This window comes from Populus alba, chromosome 1, assembly GCF_005239225.2.
Source record: "Populus alba chromosome 1, ASM523922v2, whole genome shotgun sequence".
NCBI lineage: Eukaryota > Viridiplantae > Streptophyta > Magnoliopsida > Malpighiales > Salicaceae > Populus > Populus alba.
This window is the reverse complement of record NC_133284.1, coordinates 24,155,226-24,178,361: the sequence shown is the minus strand read 5'-3', so window position 1 is coordinate 24,178,361 and position 23,136 is coordinate 24,155,226. Positions and strand designations below refer to the sequence as shown.

The window sequence follows — 23,136 nt, the reverse complement described above, 5'->3', positions numbered from 1 at the left end:
CAACATTCAAGCAATTATTTTTCTTTTTTTATTTATCTTTTTTTCATTGATACCTTTTTTGATGTCTTTTTGTAAAATAATTTTTAAATTTATGTTTCAATTGATGTTGTTCATCTGTGATTTTTTTTTTTCTTTATTTATCCTTTTTTGGATAGAGATTTTCTTAAAAGTATTTTGTGTGTATTTAATTTTTCAAGAGATTTTTTTTGTTTATCTATTTTTTTCTATTTTGTATAGATGAACTTACTATTTAAAATAACGATATCTTTTTTTCAAATAATATTTCTGATATATACAGCTTTGTATAATTTGTTTTTATTTTATTTTATTCAATTAATTTAATATATGTGTCTATTTCTATTACAATTTAATTAAATAAAAAAATATTTGAATTAATAAAATTTAGCAAACACAATAGGATAAATGTTTCATTTTGCAAGATTAAATATCTTGATTTATATTTGTTTTTCAATTTTTTCAAATTTATTTTTAGTTATCATTGATGACTTTTTTTATTTATTTACTAACATACATAGTTCTCAATTTATTTTATTACATATATGCGTAAACTTTTTTATTTACACTTATAATTTTTTAACTACAAAAATATGTCGAAAAAGACTACATATATTTTTTTTTATGAGAAAACAATATCTAACCTGTGGCATAGCACAAGTCGAATAACTAGAAAAAACTAGATCGTGAAAGGGAAAGTTGACTGTCAATTTATGATTTTATCTTTTCCACCAAAAAACTTTAAATTAGATATTAGGGGTATTTAGGTTTTTTCACAATGCCTATTAGTTATTATAATATTGCCCAAGGAAGAATAACTATTAAAAGCAAAAATTTAAAACTAGCATTTTTTTGTTAGGGGAGGGGAGGGGAGGGGGGGTTGTGGGTGATGCATGTCGGAGACTTTTGTGTCTTTTAGGTGGTGCATTTTAATGGCAAAAATTTCCTTTCTTTTTTCTTTTGGGGTGATGTGTATGATCAGTGGTGGCGCGGTTAATCACCCACGACACTTTCTTTTTTTCCTCTCTTTTCTTTCTCCTTCCCTTAAAATTTGAGTTGGCCATGTAAATTTTCATGGTGCCACTTAGATTCATTTTTTTTTTTTTGTTATTTTATTAAAAAAGTATTTTTTTTAATTTTATCCTTCGATCCTAATTTTGGATATGTTATTTTAAAAAAATTGGTTCTCGTTCATTTGATTGGTTTTTTTTTTGTTTGTTTTGCTGAATTGATTTTTCTTTTCAATTGAAACCTTCAATTAAATTTTGTTTTTTATTTTTTATTTCAATTTTAATTTCTTTTTATTTTGATTTTTTTTTATTTTGTTTTATCTTTTTGTTAAATTAATTTTTCTTTTCATTTTCAATTTTTAATTAAAAATAAGATTTATTTTGTATTTCAATTTTGATTCTTGTTTTCTTAATTGCTATTTTTTATTTTAAGTCTGTTTATACAATTAAAATTGTTTTTTTTTCAAATTCATCATTTAACATTTTGATTGAAAATTAGACTTCATGTTTTGTTTTCAAATAAGGTGTTTTCGATCTAATGATCCAAGTCACGAATTTAAAAGTTAACGCAGATTGATATTGTTTTTTTTTTTTACTTATTTACTTTTTTGCTTTCATGATTTGACATTGATTTTTTAAAATGAGCTTTTATACTTTCCTTGATTTTTTTTATGAAGTTATCTCAATTTCATGACTTGAATTAAAGTTTAATGGTATAACTTAGGTTGGCTTAACCCTAATTGTCAAGGTTACAGGTTTGTAAGGATAACTTGAGGTGACCTGAGACAATTTTTTTTATCCAATCACATCCTTCTGTATTTAATAGGCTGTGAATTGAACTATATTGTTTGTCCCTTTTTTAAAAAAAAAATTTCTAAGTTATGTTGATTATTTTTTGTTATTTGATCATTCTGATGTAATTTTCTATTTTTTATTGTGTAATTAAAATTAAAATTAATTTACTTAACCTAGTTAGATCTATGATTTAAGTAGCTAATTTTTTTTCTTCTTTAAAAACTGTTTGCAATAATTAACATTATTTTTTACATAAAAAAATATGTAACCCTACAGTGTAGCATGGGTCCTTAAAAGCTCATCCAACACTTATATTATCTTTTATGAGAGAGAGAGAGAGATCATGCTTGGTGATCTGCACACAATTAAGATGTTCAGGGTGAATATGTTCTTATCAAATTCACTTATGGTGAGATTCTTTAAAGATATGTTGTGTTTTTTTTTTTTTTTAATTTATGATAATTTGGTTTTTAAAAATTTTTTTAGTAAGGTTAGTTTTAAAAAAGTTGTCAAGGTAAATCAGTAGCAATTTTTAAAAAAGATGAGATAATATTGAAATAAATAAAAAATCTAGTTATATTGTTTCTTTGTAATGTTTGGCATGGGAGATTATCATCGCAAATATGTGAAAAAACTTGTGTAATCAAGATTCAATTCTTAAACTTAAAAATAATTTTGAAGAATGTGAATCTTGTAAATTGGCTAAAAATTTAAAAAAAAATCTTTTAAAAGTGTTGGGCATAATTCCAAGTTACTAGAACTTCTATATTAATGATTCTTCAAAATCTAAAATGCCAAGAAATTATTATTTATCATGAATGATCATCAGCTTCATTTCAATCTTCTATTCTTTATAATTAAGGTTTTCTAGAGGTTTAAGAGGTCAGTGATAAAAACTGGTTTTCTTTCATGTAAAAGTGATATTTTTTATTTGATTCGGTTACTTTAAAAAAAATAACCAAAATTATATATATAAATTGAAAAGTTTTCACTTAAAAATATAATCAAAATTCATTTTTTTTTAAAATCAAATTCAAAACCAAAACTAGTTAAAGCTGGCTGGTTAACAGTAAAACTAAAAAATAAAAAACCATTGTTATCCTATATCTCACTGTATTCATCCAACCTTTTTTTCTCCTGGAAACTAGCAACGCAAACCCAGCAAATTAAAAAGCACCACTAAAAGTAACCAACGAGGGCCTTGCTCATCTTGTAGAAGCAAAAGATTCAAATGATTCTACTGGTGAAAGGGGAAAAAACAGTGTCAATGGAGTCGGAGGCCATCTCGTCATGTAGGATAATATGGTCCTCGTTAATCTCAGATGTGGCTGACCTAGATGTTCCTAACAGAAGTTTGTCGATGGCTGTCTTTGCAGTTTCAACAAACCATTCATCCTCAGGAAGTGCATTCTGCAGAAAAAAGTTGGAAAAATCAATTGCCAGGAAGAATAGACTTATTCAGTGGAAATGAACTGTGAGTACCTTCGGGGGTCTATGCCGCTAGCCGAGAAGGTCCTGATTGCTCGAGCAATTATAGCCGGTGCAATCTATTGCAGATGAGAGACGAGAGAGAGAACAGAGCGTGATGGAGGAGATGAGAGGCAGAGAGAAAGCTTCGGGGCTGTTACTTTTGGGTTTGATTTGGAGTTGGGACTCGAGAGAGATGAGAGGCTGAGATAAAGAGCTGGGTGTTGAACCGGTTTGGTCTAGATTAATCGGTTTTAGATATTTAAAATCAAAACCAAATTGTAAATTTTTAGGTTTTTTAATAGGTTTATTTTTTTTTCAGTTTATTATTTATTATTTTCTTGGTTTAATCAATTTTTTATTTATATTTAATTTCCTACAAAAATAGTTTTTTTGAGATTTTAAAAACAAAAATATTTGTTCTCTGTAAGATAAATGCTGAGAATTATGTGAATCTCTTGGTTTGGATTGTTTAGAATGCAATTATAACCTTTTTTCCTTTTTTCTTCAAGGGATTATAAGTTTTTTTCTTTTTTTTTTTTCCAAGTAGAGGAAGATCTTTACGGTCAATATTAATATTGATAATTAGTGTATTCTTACACGACATTTAATGATGAGAATATCATGTTCTAATGGAAGATGATCCTGCGTTAATTTATACACAATATTCATATTAATGAAATCATTCTTTATAATAAACATTAATATTAATTTAACACAATAATGGACCTTAGAAGATTTTTTTTTTTTTTTTTTGATATGCTAGGGAGATGACGACCTCAAATTCCCATTTTAAATACTTATTCCTAAAAAAAATCTCAAAAAGGGTTGGGTTTCACAAGGTGTCACATTAACAAATATTTGGACTTGGGTGTAATCGAGCTTAAAAAAATTAGGTTTAGTAATGTATCAAATCCGCAAATACTTGGATATAGCGCATGGCCAAGCCCAAAAAAATTGGGTCACCAGCATCCCAGGAACTTGGTCTTGGTATATAACCGAGTCCAAAGAGATTAGGTCTAGGTCATCTAGCAATACATCAAACTCACAGGCATTTAGATCTAGCGTGTAGCCGAACTTAAGAAAATTGGGTCTGGTAAGATAACTAACTCATAGGTGCTCTAGACATATAGATAAAAAAAAAAAAAAAAAAAAAAAAAAGAGAAAAGAAACAATATCCTTACCTAAACTTATTATTCTGCATCCAACCTTTTTCCTAGTCCTGTCTTGTCTGTCTTGTCATGAGTTTTATAAATAATGATCTTTTAGTTCGAAGTATATTGATATAATATTATTAAAGAACTCTAAAAGGCGTGGTGTTTTCACTGTAGCAGGTTTTTTTTTCTTTGGAGTAGTTTTTTTTTTCTGTTTTTATTTTTCTGTTTTTTTTTCTGGAGCATTTTTTTTTCCTACTTTTGTTTCTTCTTCATTTTTTTTACATGTTTTTTTTTTTCTTTTTTTTTTTACCCAAAATTGACTTCTTCTTTTTTTCTTTTTTTTTTAATTTTTTTTCAAAATTATCTTTGCTAATTTTTTTTAAATATTGAGTTGGTTGAAAATTTAACTATGTATCTTTTTTCTTTAAAACATTGTGGACTGCTATAATGTACTCATACATTGTTTTTTTTTTTGTGATTTTTTTATTCATTTTTTTAAAATGGTCTTTGTAGATTTTATTTTTTTTTATATTGAGTTGGTTGAGAATTTAGCTTTGTAGTTTTTTTTTTTTTTTAAAAATATGGATTGCTACAGTATTTCCCTACATAATTTTTGTTTTGTTGCAGTGTTCCCCATATATTTTTTTAAAAAAATTATCTATATCGAATTTATTTTTTCAATATTGAGCTAGCTGATAATCTAGCTTTAGCTTTCCCCACTTTTTTTTTTATTTTTTTATTTCTTTTTCTTTTTTTTCCACAATTGTCATTTTTCACATATTTTCTTTTTTTTTGTTTTTTTTTTCAGAATTATTTTTTGTTAATTTTACTTTTTGCTATTTAGCTGGTTGAAATTTTAATTTTTTTTGGTTTTTTTTTTTAAACACTATAGCTTTCCCCGCGTGTTTTTTTTCTCGCTTTTGTTTCCTTTTTTTTACATGTTTTTTTTTTCATTTCTTTTACCCAAAATTGACTCCTTTTTTTTAAAAAAAAAATAGTCTTTGTCAGGTTTTTTTATATATTGAGCTGATTGAGAACTTAGCTTTTTAGCCTTTTTTTTTAAAAAAAAAAAAAACACTATGGATTGCTATAGTGTTTCCCTTACATGGTTTTTGTTTGGCTGCAGTGTTTCCCCCACATGTATTTTTAAAAAATTATCTTTGTCAAATTTATTTCTTCAATATTGAATTGGTTGAGAATTTAGCTTTAGCTTTAACTTTCCCTACGTTTTTTTTTTTGTTTTTTTTAAATTTTTCCCAAAATTGTCTTTCTTCTTTATATTTTCTTTTTTTTTTCATAATTATTTTTGTTGATTTTTTTTTTACTATTGGGCTAATTTATAATTTAGTTTTTTAATTTTTTTTCTTTAAAACACTAGATTGCTGCAGTATTTCTCTACATGGTTTTTTATTAAATAATTTTTTTTTCAGAATTATCTTTGTCGATTTTATTTTTTTCATATTAAGCTGATTGATAATTTAGCTTTGTAGTTATTTAAAACACTGTAGATTGCTACAGTGTTTTCCCACATAATTTTTGCCTTGCTACAGTGTTTCCCTGCATATTTTTTTTATTGATGTTTTTTTTTCAAATATGTTTTTTGTCAATTTTATTTTTTTCATACTGAACCAGTTAACAATTTAGCTTTTTTTCCTTAAAACATCGTTGATTGCTACAGTGTTTTTCCATATGCTTTTTTTTCTTATGTTTTTTTTTTTAAATTGTCTTTGTCGTTTTTATTGTTTTTGATATTGAGCTGGTTAAAAATTACAACTGTAGATTTTCTCATGAAACACTATAGATTGTTATAGTGTTTCCCTAAATGTTTTTTTTTCCTTTTGTTTTTTTTTTATATTTGTCAAAATTATCTTTATGAATTTTTTTTTTAATATTGAGCTGGTTGAGAATTATAGTTGTATATTTCCTCACAAAACACTACAGATTGCTACAGTGTTTTTTAAATGATTTTAATATTTAGCTGGTTGAAAATTTAGCTTTAACTTTCTCCACATGTTTTTTTTTCTATTTTTTTATTATTTGCTTTTTGCTTTTTGTTCTTCCAAAATTGTCATCTTCTTTTTTTCTTTTTTTTTTTTCATAATTTTTTTTGTCAATTTTTTTTTTTTAATATTGAGCTGGTTGAGAATATAACTTTATAGTTTTTTTTCCTTTAAAATATTATGGATGGTAACAGTTTTTTTTTTTATATGATTTTTTCACAAATCCATAATAATGCACAAGCATGCTACAAGCCCGCGGCATTACACGAGCATGTCGCGCCTTTTACTAATATATTTACTTATTAATATATTATATTATTATAATTATAATTATAAATATTATTATATTGTGTTATATTATATTGTATTATATAACTATTTTTTTCTTTTTTTTCTCTTTTTAATTTTTTTTTAATGAATTTTTTTTGTTTGATTTAGTTTGTTAATGTTAATTTTTTTTTATTTAGTTATCAGATTTTCATGATACGGATCTCGGGTTTGATGGGATGACCTGATTTGACAAGTTATTTTTTTTTATTTAGTTTAGTTTGTTAAAGTTAATTTTCTTTCTATTTAATTATCAGACTTTCATACTTTCATGACACGTGTCCTGGGCTTGACAGGTTAACTTGGTTTGATGGGTTAACCCAGTTAATTCTGAGTAAATCCGTCATTTTTTTTTCTATTTAGTTATCAAACTTTCATGATGTGAATCCCATGTTTTACGGGATAACCTGGTTTAAAGAGTTAACCCAATTAATTCAATTTTTTTTCCTTTTTCTTCATTAGTTTTTTCCTTTATGTTGATTTTTTTTCTTTGTTTTTTTTTGAATTAATCTATTTAATTATCACACTTTTTATGACACGACTTTATAGCTAGACCCACATCCAATATTCTTGGGTCCGGTGTTGCAGTCAGGCTCACTTAAACTTGGGTTATGCAAGTTTAATTTTATTATTAATATTATAAATATTACTCTTAGGTCAGACGTTACAGCCAAACTCAAGATTCTTGGATATAACTTTGCAGAAAAACCCTAGATTTTTAAATTTTTATTTGTTTTAATATTTTTTATGTAAAAAAAAAACCCGCGGCATCGCGCGCGGGTCAAGTATCTAGTATATATTGATATATGTGAGTTTAAAAAAATATTTTAAATACTCAGGGTGATCATTATTTTATTACTTTCATTGGTAAATTTTCTACATATTCAAAAGTTTTTATAATAAAGCATAAAAGTGAGGGTTTTTGAAAAAAAAAACTATTTTTTTTTTTTAAAGTTGCACATAGATTTGATAAAAAGAAGAAAAAGAAGAATGGTTCAATCTGGTAAATATATGGAATATGGTTCCATTGGTTTTAAATATTTTATTCAACTTCATGGTATCCTATACCATCATAAAGTTGTAGATTCATATTCCTTCTCATCAGACGAATTAGTAGAAAGGCATAATAATATTTTGATTAATTTACTAAACTCCATGCTTATTAGTTTTTGTGCTATCGAGAACTTACAACTTGGCATCATTTAAAAAAACACGGTGTAAATTACGTTTAATAAAAAATTAATTGTTTTTGTATAATTTGAATTATTTTGATACGTTGATTTTAAAAAAAATATTATTTTAATGTATTTCAATATTAAAAATACTTTAAAAAATAATTACAATTATACTTTTTAATAGACACAAGGCGGAGTTGATTGAACTCGAAATTTTATCTTGGTTAAAACTCCACAAAAAACTATTATTTTAACTCTTTATAAATTGTGAAAAAGTTATAAACCAAGATTGATTTTTTTTTTTTTTTAACAAGAGCATGGGGTTATTTAGCCTTTTTTAGATTACCCAATCTAAAAGGACTAAAATCTGCCAATTAAGCTTATACCAGTGCTTTTTTTAGATTTTTTTTTATAATAGAAATATTATTAAATCATTGGATGCTATTTTTTTAAAAATAAATTTTATCTTAAAATAAAAATAATAAGGTTACAAATATTTAAGCAAGTGTTGAACATTTTCTTAAGATTTGACAATGAAAATATTCCGAAACAACAAGTAAAACAATGGACAAACTTACGGGAGGTTAAGATTTAATCCAATTAAGCTTAGCGTTTAATGCTATTTGTTAATTAATTATACGAAACACTGAGCTGCATGGGTATTTCATGGTAGCCTTTTCTACTATTCACTCTCCCAAGGATTTATGTGGATTGGAATAGTCGAATATTTTAAATTTAATCCACAAATTTATTTTTTACATAATTAAATTATTTTGAGCTAAAATTAGCATTCAATTATATATATATATATATATATATATTATATATATATATATATATATATATATATATTGAAGGAAGGATTGAACTAAAAAAACATAGGATTAAAGTGCAAATGGTGAGTAAAATAGATGATATCTTTAGAATTTCGTTTAAAAGGTTAATTTTAATCCTCTATTTTTTTAGCTATTAGGTAATCCCTTTAGTTTTTTAAAATTTAATTTTAGTACCAAACTTAATTTCCTTCAATTTCATGTCTTTTTGTTATTTCATATGAAAAAAGAAATTTCAGGTGAACAACACATCATCTTCTATTTATTTAAATAAAAAAAAATGAAGTGGACAACAAGTTGTTTGTTCTTTTAAAAAAAAAAAACAAATCTAGGCTACGGGATGAAAGGCCTATACATCTAGGGATTTTTTTTTAATACCCGACCCACACAGTTGAACTCTTTTTTTTTTTATTTGCTATTTTATACTTGGTTTAAAAATATTTGATAAAACAAATCATTTGAACCCAATTAAGTCCATTATCCTAGTACCAGGTTTAATGGATTAATTCACAATATCTGGGCTATTATTTGTTTTTTTTTTTGTTTAAATGATTTTTTTGATCCTAGGTTAAATCACTTTTTTTTTAACTCGAACTTAAAAGAATATCATTTCACCTTTATTGTCAATTATTTACCATTGCTACATTGACCTCACATGCCTATCACAGTTTTTTTTACTTTTAAATTTTTTTTTTCAATATAAAAAATACATGTGTTTTATTGTCGTATAATTAAATGAAAATTAATCTTTATGATAAAAAAAATTATTGAATCCGATGACGTGTATAATTTCATCTTGAGTTTGCTTAATTAACTCGAGTTCACTTTATTTTTTTTAATCAAATGCTATTTTTTTTTATTGATTTTGTCCTTAACATTAAGTTAATTCAGAATTAGCTTTTCTATTTGTTTTTTTCAAGATTATTCCCACAAGTTTTGCAAATTAATCCAAGTAAATTAATTTTTTTTATCTCAATGTTAGATTAAAATATCATTCAATTTATAGTTAAAATCTATATATTTTTTTAGAAAATATGTTACCAATATCTAAACATTTTTATTTTGAAAAAAACAATTAATTTTTTATTACAACCCATGGCATAGTGATGGCCAATGGGCTAGTGAGAGTGCTAATTAATGTGACAATATCTCTCTAACAAAATATGAAGGAACTTTGAAATTCTCACAATGAAATGGTGGTATATTAATACTTTAAATAATTTTTTAGAGTTCATAAACATGCAAATTATTTTTTTTTATTTTTTATTTCAAAAGTTGGTGCATGTTTGGTCAAGGCATGACCACCAGACCCAAAATATTTAAAATATTCTTTATATTCTTAATATTTTTTTTATATTTGATTTTTTTTTATTATTAATTCACCATGGAGTGTGAACCAATATGCTAGTAATTAGATTAGGGGTGATTATATTCGGTTCGGTTCAGTTTTCATATAAAAAAGTAACCAAACTGATTTTTTTTATTTTAAAAAAACTGAAACTGAATCAAAATTGGTTCGAATCGACAGGTTTCGATTTGGTTTTTTAGAACAAAAACCTGTTCAAATTGGTTTGACTTGTTTGTTTTTGGTTTTGGCTCGGTTTTTTTCTAGTTTGGTTTGATTTTTTTGGTTTGGCTCGTTTTTTTTTTTCATTTTTTCAGTTCATTTGGTTTTTTTCGGTTTCAGGTTTATAAAAGTGAAACTAAACCGCACTGGTCGGTTTTTTTAAAATTCTAATCGATTTAATTTTTTTTTATGGTCTGTTTTTTTTGTTTAATTTTTTTTCAATTTAATAGGATTTTCAGTTTTTATACTCACCTTTAAATTAAATAATTACTTGAATATTAAGAAAAGGAAATAGCAATTTCATTAATACCAAACAAAATACAAATAAATCACTACACACACACATCTAGAGAAATTAATTTTTATTGGGAAAGACATCAAACAATGTCAGATGGTACTTAGGCAACAACTAATGACTCGAATGACAAAGAAAACCTTTTAAAATTATCAATTTTTTTACTATATACATATAGTAGAAGCTTATTTCATCTCAAATTCATAAATGAGTTTGAGTTACCATAAATCAACAAGAGATTGAGCCAAACTACTAGGTCCCACTAATAAAAAGATCCAAAATCACGAATCGGTATCAATCCCACATTTAGGTGAAAACAACCATCAAACTTATATTAAAAAAGAGAAAACCCTTGATGAACGTGATGATAAATAGTTGACACATGACCACACACATCCATGTTTTTAGTTTTCGTGGCTAAGTGTATGTTTATTTTATTATTATTATTAACATAAATTTCTGAATCAACTTATAGTATTTCAATTAATTTCACATATTTTAAAGTTAATGATATTAAAACAAAGTAACCTTTATAAAGAGTAAATAAATTTTAGGAGAAGTAATTTTATTAAATCAAAAACCAAGAGTTGGCTATATATAGCCTTACAAGTAACATAGAACTGAAATAAAACAACTCACATTAAAGTAAACTTTATGAATGTAGTTACATGCTAATAAATAGATCAACATAACATACACTTCCTAATCAATAGGGATTTAATAAAAAATATTAATTAGAAATAACTGACAACTTAGAAAATAATTGATAACTTAACAAATAATTATAAATTTTTTTAATGATTTTAAGATTCACAGGATTTAAATCGGTGATTTTTGATTGATAAATTTTAGCTACAACACTTTGATTTGATGATGATTTAACCAGAAGCGGTGACCGGAAAAATGAAAGTCTAATAATTTTTCTTTTTTTCATATATATATATATATATATTATTTTATTTTAAATTACATGTAGCATTGAGTTCGAATGCTTTGCAATTATTAACGAGCAAAGAAACAAAGAAAAGACAGAAGAAGAATCTAATCTTACCTGCAGATTTGAGCTTTGGAATTTATCCCTTTTATTTTCAACAGTTCTTTTAACAATATTAATTATAAAATGCACCTAATTATTAAATTAATAAATTACATGAATATTTAAAAAAAAAGGAAAACCAAGTACAACTCAGATGCACGTCGTTTTGTATTGTGAAGTATAATATTTTTTTAATAAAAAATACATAAAATAATGATTTCTTATATATTTTTTTATTTTTAATATTATTATATCAAAATTATTAAAAAATATCTAAATTATTTTTTTCAAAAAATCCAAAGCTTAGCTACCCCACGTCGGCCGCTTTCTGCTCTCCATTGTCAAAATCACCAAACGCACATCTCATCTGGGCCCCATGAAAATGCGGTCAAATCAGAAAGTAGGTGTCACATGGCCGAAATGTTTTTTACTGAAAAATTATTTTTTTAAAAAAATATTATTTTTAATATTAATATAAAAAAATAATCTTTAAAAAATTCAAAAAAACAAACATATACGTAACGTGTTTGTTTTTATGCTTTTGAAATTTTTTGGTCTTTTAAAATGTTTTTTAATAATTTTAAATTATTCTTATATACTTTTAAATAAAAAAATATTTTCTGAATCACCATTATCATCGTCCCTGACACTAACTATTCCATGCTAGCAAAAAAACAGGCGTAGGTCCCACTAGTGATGGTCGGACACGAGGCAAGATTCTTAGAGTGGATGGGATGCTGACGTCATGCTGCTCCTCCTCCTCTTGTCTCTTCAGATTGGGGATAGGAGAGGTGAACGTGAAAGTCAGAATACTTACGAAGGAAACGGAATGTTAGGAAAGGAAAAGAGGAAGTGAAAGTAGGCAGAAGGGAAGGGAACTTGATGTTTGGGCAAATTGACTGACAACAGACAGCAGCCCAACAAGGCACAACACTTGAAAAGGAAACGAAAGACATTTTTTTTCTTTACAGGGAAGGAAAGAAAGGCAGAATTTAATGTTTTTTGAGAGATAAAGAGGTAAAGGGTCAATTTGAGAGGATCTGGAGGGCAACAGGACAAGATACAGACTTTTTTCTATTTTGTTGTTTTGCTCCTTTTGAGCTAAAAAGTCGTGGGATTCATCTTCTTGTTGCTGCTTAATTGCTTGGAGGATGCATGGATTTGTTTTCTAGTATGTTTCAGGTGAGTTTATTACTTCTTTCAGGGCTTGTTTCCTCTGTGTGTGTGTTTGTGTTGTTTGGTTATTTTCATTTTCATTTCTTTTTTTTCCCTTAATGGTTTTGAAAGATCATGGTTTTTCTTTTAGGTTTTTTTTTTTTATTCCTGTCCTTTTGTGTTCGTTTAGCTTAATGGTGATGTTGGGGTTTAATTGGGTTACTATTCTTTTGAGGGATCCAAACAATATGTTTATTTCTATGTATTAATTTCATATTTAGTTTCTATTCACAGTGGCAAACTTAATGGATGGATTTTTTTGGTGCAAATGAGAGAAATACCACTGTGTTTCGTGGTTTTATTGATTTCGTAAGAGGGAATTTTCCCATGGCCATTGTCTTTGTTTTTTTAACCAGTGGAGAATGAGGAATCAGGGAGCTGTAGCTATACGGGAGTTTTGATATTTACAATCTGTTTTCTTGGTTAGAAGATTCTAATTCTTGTTAATTCAATGGCTGGCATGCTCATTAAACATTTGGGACACAATCATGGAATTAATTGAGAATATGATGTTTAATTTTTAACATTTATATGGTATATATGAAATGCTTACATGTGGAGGAATCTTGTGGATCTATCATTGAAGAATGATAAACTGTATCGTATTTTCAGAACCAAAATAGCAAATGGTGCGCTTGCGTCGCTTATTAGACACTGAAGACAGTGAAAGGTACTCATCTTGTTACCAAATCTTCCTTTCTGTCGATCCGTCTCCTTATTTTTCTTTTTTTGTAAGGTGAGGGTAAGCTTTTGGACTTGCAAAAAATCATCTTTTGTCGCTCTTGATAATAACAACAATAACAATGAAAATTTCCTGATTTGTTACTTTCCATATTCCAGTATCGATGAGAAGCCCCTATCAAATGGGGATGTCTATATTGGTAGCTTTAAGGGATCACTTCCCCATGGCAAGGGTAAATATATATGGTCCGATGGAACAGTGTATGAGGGTGACTGGGAAGAAGGTAAAATTACTGGGAAAGGACAGATACTTTGGTCATCAGGAGCAACATATGAAGGTGATTTCTCTGGTGGTTTCCTTCATGGAATTGGCACCTTTACAGGACTTGATGGGTCTGAATATAGAGGGGCCTGGAGAATGAATATACAGCATGGGCTTGGAATGAAACGATATTCTAATTTAGATGTTTATGAAGGTTCTTGGAAGGAGGGGATGAATGAAGGCTGTGGCAGGTACTCTTGGAATAGTGGAAATATGTATATTGGGAATTGGAAAGGCGGAAAAATGTGTGGCAGAGGGGTTATGAAATGGGAAAATGGTGATGTTTTTGATGGCTTTTGGCTAAATGGTCTTAGACATGGATCTGGAGTTTATAGGTTTTCTGATGGGGGATACTACTTTGGAATGTGGAGTATGGGCCTTAAGGATGGAAAAGGAACATTCCACCCAGCTGGAACTAAACATCCGTCTCTAAGGAAGTGGGGCAGCTCCATAGGCTGTGATGGAATTGGAAGGAATTTGTTATCTCATAGTTCCTCTATAAATTCAGAGGAAGTCAGGGTTCCAAAACCAAATGTCTTGGGCAGTCTATCTAGGAAAATGTCAATCAGTAAAATCTTTAAAGATCCTGTCCGATTATCACAAAGAAATGCCTTACTAGATGAAAAGTGGAGTCTTTGTAATCCTTCCGGAGAATTTATATATCGCGAACCATCATGTATGCTGTCCCAAACCTCTGAAGAAGGTCAAAGTGGGGTGCAGAATAACTCTACTGTAGTTTATGAAAGGGAATACTTGCAAGGAGTTTTGAAAAACGAGAAAGTTAGAGGTACAGAGCTATCCCAAAAAACTAAACAGAGAAAAAAATTTCATGTGAAAGAAGCAAAAAGGAAGTCATGTGTGGATATTTCTGAAGGACAACGAAGCTATTATCTAATGCTTAATTTGCAACTTGGTATAAGGTAAATGGATAGACATTGAAGTCCATCTTTCCTGCTTCTATACTGCTTCATCTGTTTTTTACCCTTATTTTTGTTTGTTTCTGGTATCTGTTTTCTGCTTTCAAACTGTTCATTATTTGATTATGACACAATTCTTTAAGCCCTTTTGTAACACTGGACTAGAATTGACTGTATCATTTTCATCAGAAATGTGCTGCTGCAGCCTGCATGGGCAATGCTTATTGTATTTGCACGTTCTCTTTAGTCTCACAGGTGCTACTGGAAACTAGCAAAATATGACAGGCTATTGGGAATTGGAATATCTAAGCATTTGATCCATAGTGATATCACTATCCAAGCAACGTTACAACCTATGGGTTTTTAGTATATAAAATTCGTGTAACTTATAAAAAAATGTTATACTTGTTAGCTGGTAAAAAGTGTTAATGTAGTAGTCAATATCTTAAAACATTTGACTACAGGTGGATTTTCTTTCTTTTGTTTTTTTACATGGACCATATGTGAAGATTTTTGGTATGATCTCTTTGAGAGCTACTTCAACTATTAAAATCTAAGTTACTTGGTGTGTGCGTGCATGCTATTACATCCAGGCTGGAATCAGACATCTTTTTTTTTTTTGTTCCATCATATGCTATAAGTTTTCACTCGTAGGAAGTTGATCATCCTAGTTTAAATGGACTAAATTGGTATTTTAATAGTTTGGTTTTTGGCCATGGTTGATAGCTCTTTCAGGCATGTGCATGTTCATGTTACTTTTTAAATAAAAGTTTTCTACTTTTAAATTTTCTTGAACATATTCTTGCACATTAGCATTCTTGCAAAATATTTAATCTTTGGTTCACAGGTACACTGTTGGCAAGATTACACCAGTGCCTATGCGTGAAGTTCGAGATTCTGATTTTGGAGATCGAGCTAGAATAAGGATGTATTTTCCCAGAAAGGGCTCCCAGTTTACACCTCCACACTATTCTATTGATTTCTATTGGAAAGACTACTGCCCTATGGTCTTCAGGTATTTGTCACCATATGTTTGCATAACTCACAAAAAGAGTCATTAAAATAAAAGCAGCACCCATCTTAAATATATGAAAAAACAGCTACATGAGAACTGTGCCATAGGTTTTTAATCTATCCCAAATGACTTCTAGCTGTAAACTGGTGAGCTTGTGTATTCTTTTTTCCAGCTGAAAAGGAATCATATAACTGTCGTGAACTACAAGAATAGCTTCCAATATGTCTGAGTTCAAGTTATACCAGGACCTTTGATTACAGTGACAAAACACTCTTGACCATATTAGGATTTAGAGGATATGGCTGAAGCTCAATTCAAAATGAACAAAGAAATGATTACAGTTTCCCTCACAATTTATGAATATGAGTTTCCTGTTTCCTATGACCTTCATGTTAAAGTTCAGAATGTAGTACCTGGTATATCAGGGTACACCAATAGGTTGTTCCTCTGATCATTAGAAAGAAGTGGATGCCATGATTTTGTTTTTCTTTTGGTCTTCTATTTACATTTTCAAGTAGACATGTTATGTTAATGCCTCCCTTTAGGTTATACTGTGGAAAGAAAAATAAAAGTTTTTACCACAAGTCTCCAAGATATTTATGAAAGTGAATGTGAAGAAGAAAGCTTGATATTCAATAATTTTACACGTGAGACGTTGTCAATTTGTGTGTAATTGTCATTTCAGGAATTTAAGGGAGATGTTCAAGCTAGATGCAGCTGATTATATGATGTCCATTTGCGGTGATGATGGTCTAAGGGAGCTTTCTTCTCCTGGAAAAAGCGGCAGTATCTTCTATCTTTCACATGATGATAGATTTGTGATTAAGACATTAAAAAAGTTTGAACTAAAGGTTTGAATTCAGAGAAACTTTCATTCTGAATATAATCTGATCTCTTATTTTGCTCAAATTCCCTGTGTTTCTATGGCAACTTGCCTTTTTGAATGAAGTTTACAGTTGTCTAACATCCATGAAAATATGTCATTTCATGATGTGGCCTTGGGTGCCTTATTTGCTAATATTTTAGTAGGATTGAGTATCTGTATGCTTCTGTTTCCATATTCTTTTTGGTTTTCTTTAAATAATTTTCCATATAAGGATCTGTAGATTCTTTATAGTTGAGGTTTGAATTGATTGTTCACATTAAAACCCACCTAGGAAATGGAGATGCCAAACAAATCCTATTTGATTCTGCACGGACTTTCTAGCAATTGTTACTGATATTTGCCTTGCTTTTAAAGTAAATCCTCCTGCTAGATAGACATCATAAGCATGCTTTCAATAGGGTTTAAAATACAGAATAAAGCATGAAAAATGCATTTACATGTTGAGATTTTATTCACAATCATGCTTAAAGATTCTTGTGAAGGATGCCGCTCATTTCTGCATGATTCTGTAAACTTTAGTTTTTTTCTCTCTTTCTCAGGGTTAGAAATTGAAATCTGGGGGGTGGTTATCGACATATTCATTTAGTATTTGTCAAAGAACCAATTCAACCCAAAAGCTTAAGCTTTTAGGTGAGGTTCCAAGCTATGATTTATATTATTCTCTAAGAGTATATACATAATGTTTAATAAACCTTAGTTCTAAAGGGAGGTTAGTTCTTAAGGGCTTTCCCTTCATTGTTTTACTAAATCTTAATAAGAGATATTTGGTGGATGATGAAGGGAATGTGATCACCATCCTAATTAAAGTTTGTCAAAGAGAAGTAAGGAGTTTCTCAAAGCTATCAAGCCTGAAGAGTGTATCTTCTCTTCATGACAGCATAATAATAGTAGAAAGGAAGATAAATGATGGCTCTAGAGATAGTTTCATGATTTTGATGCACATATTAGGAATACCTTGTCTTTTCTTGCTACCAGTTAATTGGCTTTTTTGATCAAAAAGTTTCAAGGCGTGGAGACTGAATAATTCATATGGCTTCCAAGTAGATGTGAGGTTTTTCAGATGGTTAAGCTTTTAAATACCATGATTAGGTGAACATTAGTGTGTGCTGCTTTTCAGCATCTACTTTATTCTATTGGAGACTAGAGTCCAGTTAACAATGAAGCTGGGAGTTTTTCCCTGGATAAGTAGCAAGTTCAAAAAAACTTCACTAGCATATAAATACATTGGTGTAAATATGGAGAGTTGTCTAGTCAAGCTGATCATTGCTCGTGTTGCATTTTTTTTTTATACCTAAAGATGCATATTATGCATCTATCATTGGGTTCTATTTATGTGTTGTTTGATATTTTATTGGTTTATATGCTATGGGTTAGTGTGACTTGTTTCTATCAAGTTCCAAATATATTTATTTTTGGCAAAAAGTTGCGGATAATAGAAGCCTCGAGGCACGTTTCTATTGGACACCGATTTCCTCCTATCCAGGTGTTGCCCATAGGTGTCATGATACTAGGTTTTGATGTGTTAGCAATATTGATTTTGCCCTGAAAAATTCTTGCAAATCCATGTTCTTCTAAAAAAGAGTTGCAGAAAAGGAAATTAAGATTTGATAACAGAAGATAAATAATAAAAAAATCTTTTCAAAGAACAATTAATGTTGCCAACAAATGAAATCCTAAAATCATTACAACTATGAGCAGGAGGGAATTTCCTCCAACTCGAATAAGAGGAAACTAATCTTTGTCTATATTTAAATCTTTGAAAAAATTGCTAGGACTTGCCAACTCTCCTATAGACCAGAAAAATAAATGCACAAGACATGGATGGATTCATACATCATCATGTAAGGTCAATTCACTTTTTATACATGTTCATTTCACTATAGGCTTACTTTATGGGTGAGTTCATAGACTGCCTAACAATTTCTCCTTCATAGGACCTCTATTCCAAAAACCATCTAGTGTGCACCTTAAAGTATTATTTTAGTTCCATAAGGAACTTCTTGACGGTGGACAATGTTAATCAAAACTTTTATCTTCTTGATAAATGGCTTGTTTATTTGCCTCAATATCAAGCTTGAAGAGGTCAGTTGTGTATATTTCTTAAACTAATCTGTGTATAAATCAAGACTTGGTTAATAAAACTTGATTAGTGAGAAAACATTGCATATAAAAATGGGATACATTTAGCAGATGTATCTCAACAAAAATAAAGGCACACATAGGAGTATGGTTCTATTCTCAAAAAAAAAAAAAGGTCCACTAACCAAAAGTTGCAATGTAAAAATCTCGAGGAAAAAAAGGGCTTAATCAACATAGTAGAATTGCACTTTAACCATTTGATCCAAAGTACTTCACTAGGTAATTTTATCATGTTGAAAGTTATGCTTACATATTCAGGTTTGATTCTAATGAATCTCTGAGCCCTAAACTGTAAAATATTCTAATGCACTCTCTAGGTGTTTTTGTGAAATGGAAAATTGTAATTTTAACTTAATTTTGTTTTCTTAATCAAAATAGTATTATAAATGCATGTATGGTCTTCTTTGTCTATACAGACCCTTCTGCAGATGCTTCCAAACTATTACATTCATGTAGGGAAGTATGAAAATACACTCATCACGAAATTTTTTGGGGTTCACAGAATTACATTGAGAGGTGGGAGAAAGGTATCTGCAGCTTTCATATGCCTCTATATTACTTTCTGCCATTCCTGTCACTTATGTTTAGTGAGGGTTTTGTGTTTCTTATTCTTTATAGGTACGTTTTGTAGTCATGGGAAATATGTTTTGCACAGAATTAAGAATTCATCGTCGCTTTGACCTGAAGGGGTCAACTCAAGGGAGATACACAGATGAAGATAAGGTTGGAGAAAATACCACGTTAAAAGATCTTGATCTAGAATACGAGTTTCTTATGGACAAATTATTACGAAAATCGCTTTTCAAGTAAGTTCTTTTGATTTTCTATCATCCATGTGTTGACATCATTTGTTTTCTTATCTCTAACTTTGGATTATGATGTTGCAATAATTTGAACTTTGTTGTTAAATCTGCATCCTTTTCTCAGTGATTGTTCAATACAGCAACCTAGGTATTCCCCAACATAATCTTTCCCTGTATAAATCACTTTTGCCATGTTGATCTCAAGTGGGAAGTAACCTCAAACTTTGCAATTCATTTCATCTATGCATAGGTGTTCAGATAAGATTAGAAAACATGTAGATAGGATAATGCATCTAATGCCACTCACAATTATTATGCGAAGTCCCGAGACATGTAGAAATGGAAGAAGTATGCTTCTTCATATGGTATTCTCATTGTGAAGTTATGTGATTTTCATGTGAACATTAGTTCTCTTCCAATGATTGTTGTTCATACTACAGGTTGAATATCATTCAAAATGAATCCATAAGAATATCATTCTTTAGTAGCAATTGATTTTCTGACCAAGCCTTCTACCTTCTAATTGTTAGTATAAATATTTTTCCTCCTGTGCAGGCAACTCTCTTTGGACTGCAGTTTTTTAGAATCTCAACAGATAATTGATTATAGCCTTCTCTTGGGATTACATTTTAGAGCACCTGAACAGTTGAGATCCATCTTAGAACCTCCAGCTACAATGCTGAATGATGCTGGTTTGCCTGCAGATGGTAGGTGTTCCTCCAATGCAAACACCTTTTTTAAATCACATACCTAACTGAATTTAAGTTCTAATTGCCTCTTGATTTTTCAGTAGTTTCTAATGGTCCATTGAAGTGTTAAATTGTGCAGTGAGTATCATATCTCTCTTGTTATATGTATTTATGAATTTAGGATAATTCTAACCACTACAGTTTCACCATAATAAAGTAAAAAAATGGAGTCATCTGCAGGAAATGTTGAAGGATGACTAAATGATCGAGATTTTGCTTCAAGGTAAGTTACAGATAAGAGTTGAATCTACCAGAAAATAGTTTTCTGGGCAATCATTGTTGCATTAAGCCAGTTGGGAAATGTTTATGTGACTGTATAGAATTCCAGAATTGTCTACAAAGTGAAGATGAGAAACATTATCTTGACGTGAATTCTTAAGTCTGTGGTTTGGCTCTTACACTGGAACTTGGATTGATGAATTATTCAGAGAGGAGCAAATATTTACTAAAATTAAGTTTATGCCATTGAGGGTTAACATGGGTGGTAAGATGCTTTGACTTGTGGTGAAAATGGTTCCCAATAAACCAAGCCTAGTGGCAGCTAGTTTGGAAAAGCAAACCAAGAGTGGTCAGACTCTGATAATAGGTAAGTGAGAAATTTCATCTGTGGACTACAGTATGTTGTGGTTTGGGTACCCTTCCTAACCTGACCTCCATCCTCTAGCTGACTTATGCAAGTGGAGTGGAAAGTGTAGATTTATGATGCCTTTGTGGATGGTGAATTTGGGTATGCCTTTAAAAAATGCTATATTAGATTATTTGTTACTTGCAGTTAAATAACTCGTGGTTTTGGTGTGTATTCCTTACATCATTTTAAATTAGATTAGGAGTTTACCAGGTAGTTTCAAGATTTGGAATCCATTAACAACATTTTTTTCATATCATCATTGCCGTGGCAACAAAAAATATGCAGACTTTGGAGGAACATCACCTTTCTTTCTTATAGTGTCTATGTATGTAGCCATGTTTATTCAGTACATGGCACCTCATTTTTGCATCCACCAGGTATAAACTCGCAAGGGCATCTCTCGATTCCTCCAAAAGGCCTTCTCCTAGTGACCCATGAACCCGGCTTTGTGAGCACTGCACCAGGACCTCACATCAGAGGAAATACATTGAAAGCATACTCTCTTGGTGAGAGGGAGGTTGATCTCTTGCTGCCAGGCACTGGAAGGTACCCTTTCTAGTTACAACCTTTTAATGCCAATAGAATAAGATTTTCCGATGCTAAGCTGGCCAATCGTACCAGGTATTATGAAGGATTTGAGTTAGCCTTTTAACCTATTTAAACATTTAGAGTTATGTTTATCTTTAGCACCCTCAGTATAAATGTTGCTCTGCCCCTCCTGGGTCTCATAAGTTATTATGCATATAGAATTTTATACAACTACCATGAACAGTATATGTTTGACTATCTTTTTAGTCTTTGCCATGCCTTCATGTGAAAACGTTTACATTTATGGAAATGATAAGCAAATCTGCTAATAATTTACCAAACATATTTAGCTGAGATATTTCAATTTTAGATTTTATCACACCATATAATAATTCAGTTGAAATTTGAAGCCGTGGCAGTTTCTTTGATCTAAGCTCACAAAACAGTTTTTGTTGGACCTAGTTATGAGCATTCCTTCCTGTTAATTCTATCAGCTCATCCAAACAGTTCTTGAACTACTATGATGTTCGTCTGCTGATATCTGATTTCACCATATTCTTCCTTCTGAAGATTGATTTTTGATTTGAACTGTGACCATTTTGGCCGTCTTCTAAATCATTGGTTTCAACTTTCTTTGATATGGTCCCTAACCGGCTAGCAATGACACCAAGCAAACTTTCATGGATGAATTTAAACTCATCGTTTTATATTCTTTCAATCTAAACACGATAATTTCAGCTGTGCTACATTTCGAGATGTTGTCAGTCGATAGGTTCACTTATATATCAAGCAGTAGATAGGTAAACTGTTGATTGATTGCTGTGTGATTAGGTTGCGGGTGCAGCTAGGAGTGAACATGCCAGCTCAGGCTAGCCACAAGCTGACGAGGGACGAGGTTGATTCAGCAGAGATTGAACTTTTCGAGGTTTACGATGTTGTTCTGTACATGGGCGTTATAGATATATTACAGGAATACAATGTGAAAAAGAAAGTTGAGCATGCTTGCAAATCCTTAAAATTTGACCCTCTGTCGATTTCTGCAGTTGAGCCCAAATTGTATGCAAAACGTTTCCTCAATTTCTTGCACAAAGTTTTCCCAGAGCAGCCATGAAATTAAAGAGCTGCTCCTGTTTATTAACTACCATAGATCCTTTGGCAAAGGTTTCCCTTTCTTGTTCTTCTGTTCTTTTCATGTTCATGTACTTATTTTGCTGCTTCCTTAATTACAGAATTCTTCTGTGCAATCATTAATTTTATTTGTGAAGTCATGTAGCCATCAAATAAAATTAAGCTAGAATTTCTTGTTGATTCAACAACTAAAACCTAATTCAAACAACCCACAAACCATCTCTCACATGATTATCATAATTATCAACCCAGATTAACCACTGCCTCAACTAGTGTGTCAAGAAAATCTTCTCATCATCATTGTTTAAATTCAGATAATTGTTTCTCATCGTCCTTGTCCTGGCATCAACATCACCCCTCATCGCCTTCCTCATCGCCATTGTCTCTGCATCGCCATCACCTCCTTGTTGCCTCTGTCGTATTCCTCCACTACTAGCCACAAGAGAGA

General features: G+C 30.0%; 1 protein-coding gene and 1 long non-coding RNA gene across 7 annotated transcripts; one reads left to right on the top strand and one right to left on the bottom strand.

The window, feature by feature from the left end:
- Positions 1–2,896: 2,896 nt before the first annotated feature.
- Positions 2,897–3,622, bottom strand: LOC140955371 (uncharacterized). The gene is made up of 2 exons (XR_012169380.1): positions 3,303–3,622; positions 2,897–3,230 (listed from the first exon to the last, which is right to left on the bottom strand). It is a non-coding gene; the product is annotated as an uncharacterized lncRNA (long non-coding RNA).
- An 8,701-nt stretch (positions 3,623–12,323) lies between these two features.
- On the top strand, positions 12,324–22,750 carry LOC118040218 (phosphatidylinositol 4-phosphate 5-kinase 8). Of its 6 annotated transcripts, none has more exons than XR_012169630.1 (12): positions 12,324–12,859; positions 13,505–13,562; positions 13,733–14,815; positions 15,660–15,827; positions 16,513–16,678; positions 19,269–19,379; positions 19,471–19,658; positions 19,780–19,803; positions 20,211–20,362; positions 20,449–20,482; positions 20,585–20,627; positions 21,410–21,507. XR_012169630.1 is itself a non-coding variant. In XM_073408526.1 (11 exons), exons 2-11 carry the CDS (start codon positions 13,519–13,521, stop codon positions 22,669–22,671), a joined length of 2,385 nt encoding a protein of 794 aa, XP_073264627.1. In that variant the 5' UTR covers positions 12,328–12,859; positions 13,505–13,518; the 3' UTR covers positions 22,672–22,750. The 6 variants fall into 6 exon arrangements, 4 of the variants coding, with proteins under 4 accessions (XP_073264662.1, XP_073264654.1, XP_073264627.1 ...); XR_012169619.1 differs by having other exon boundaries at positions 20,446–20,482; XM_073408526.1 differs by lacking the exons at positions 20,449–20,482; positions 20,585–20,627 and adding an exon at positions 22,392–22,750 and having other exon boundaries at positions 12,328–12,859; positions 21,410–21,578.
- The last annotated feature ends 386 nt before the right edge of the window (positions 22,751–23,136 follow it).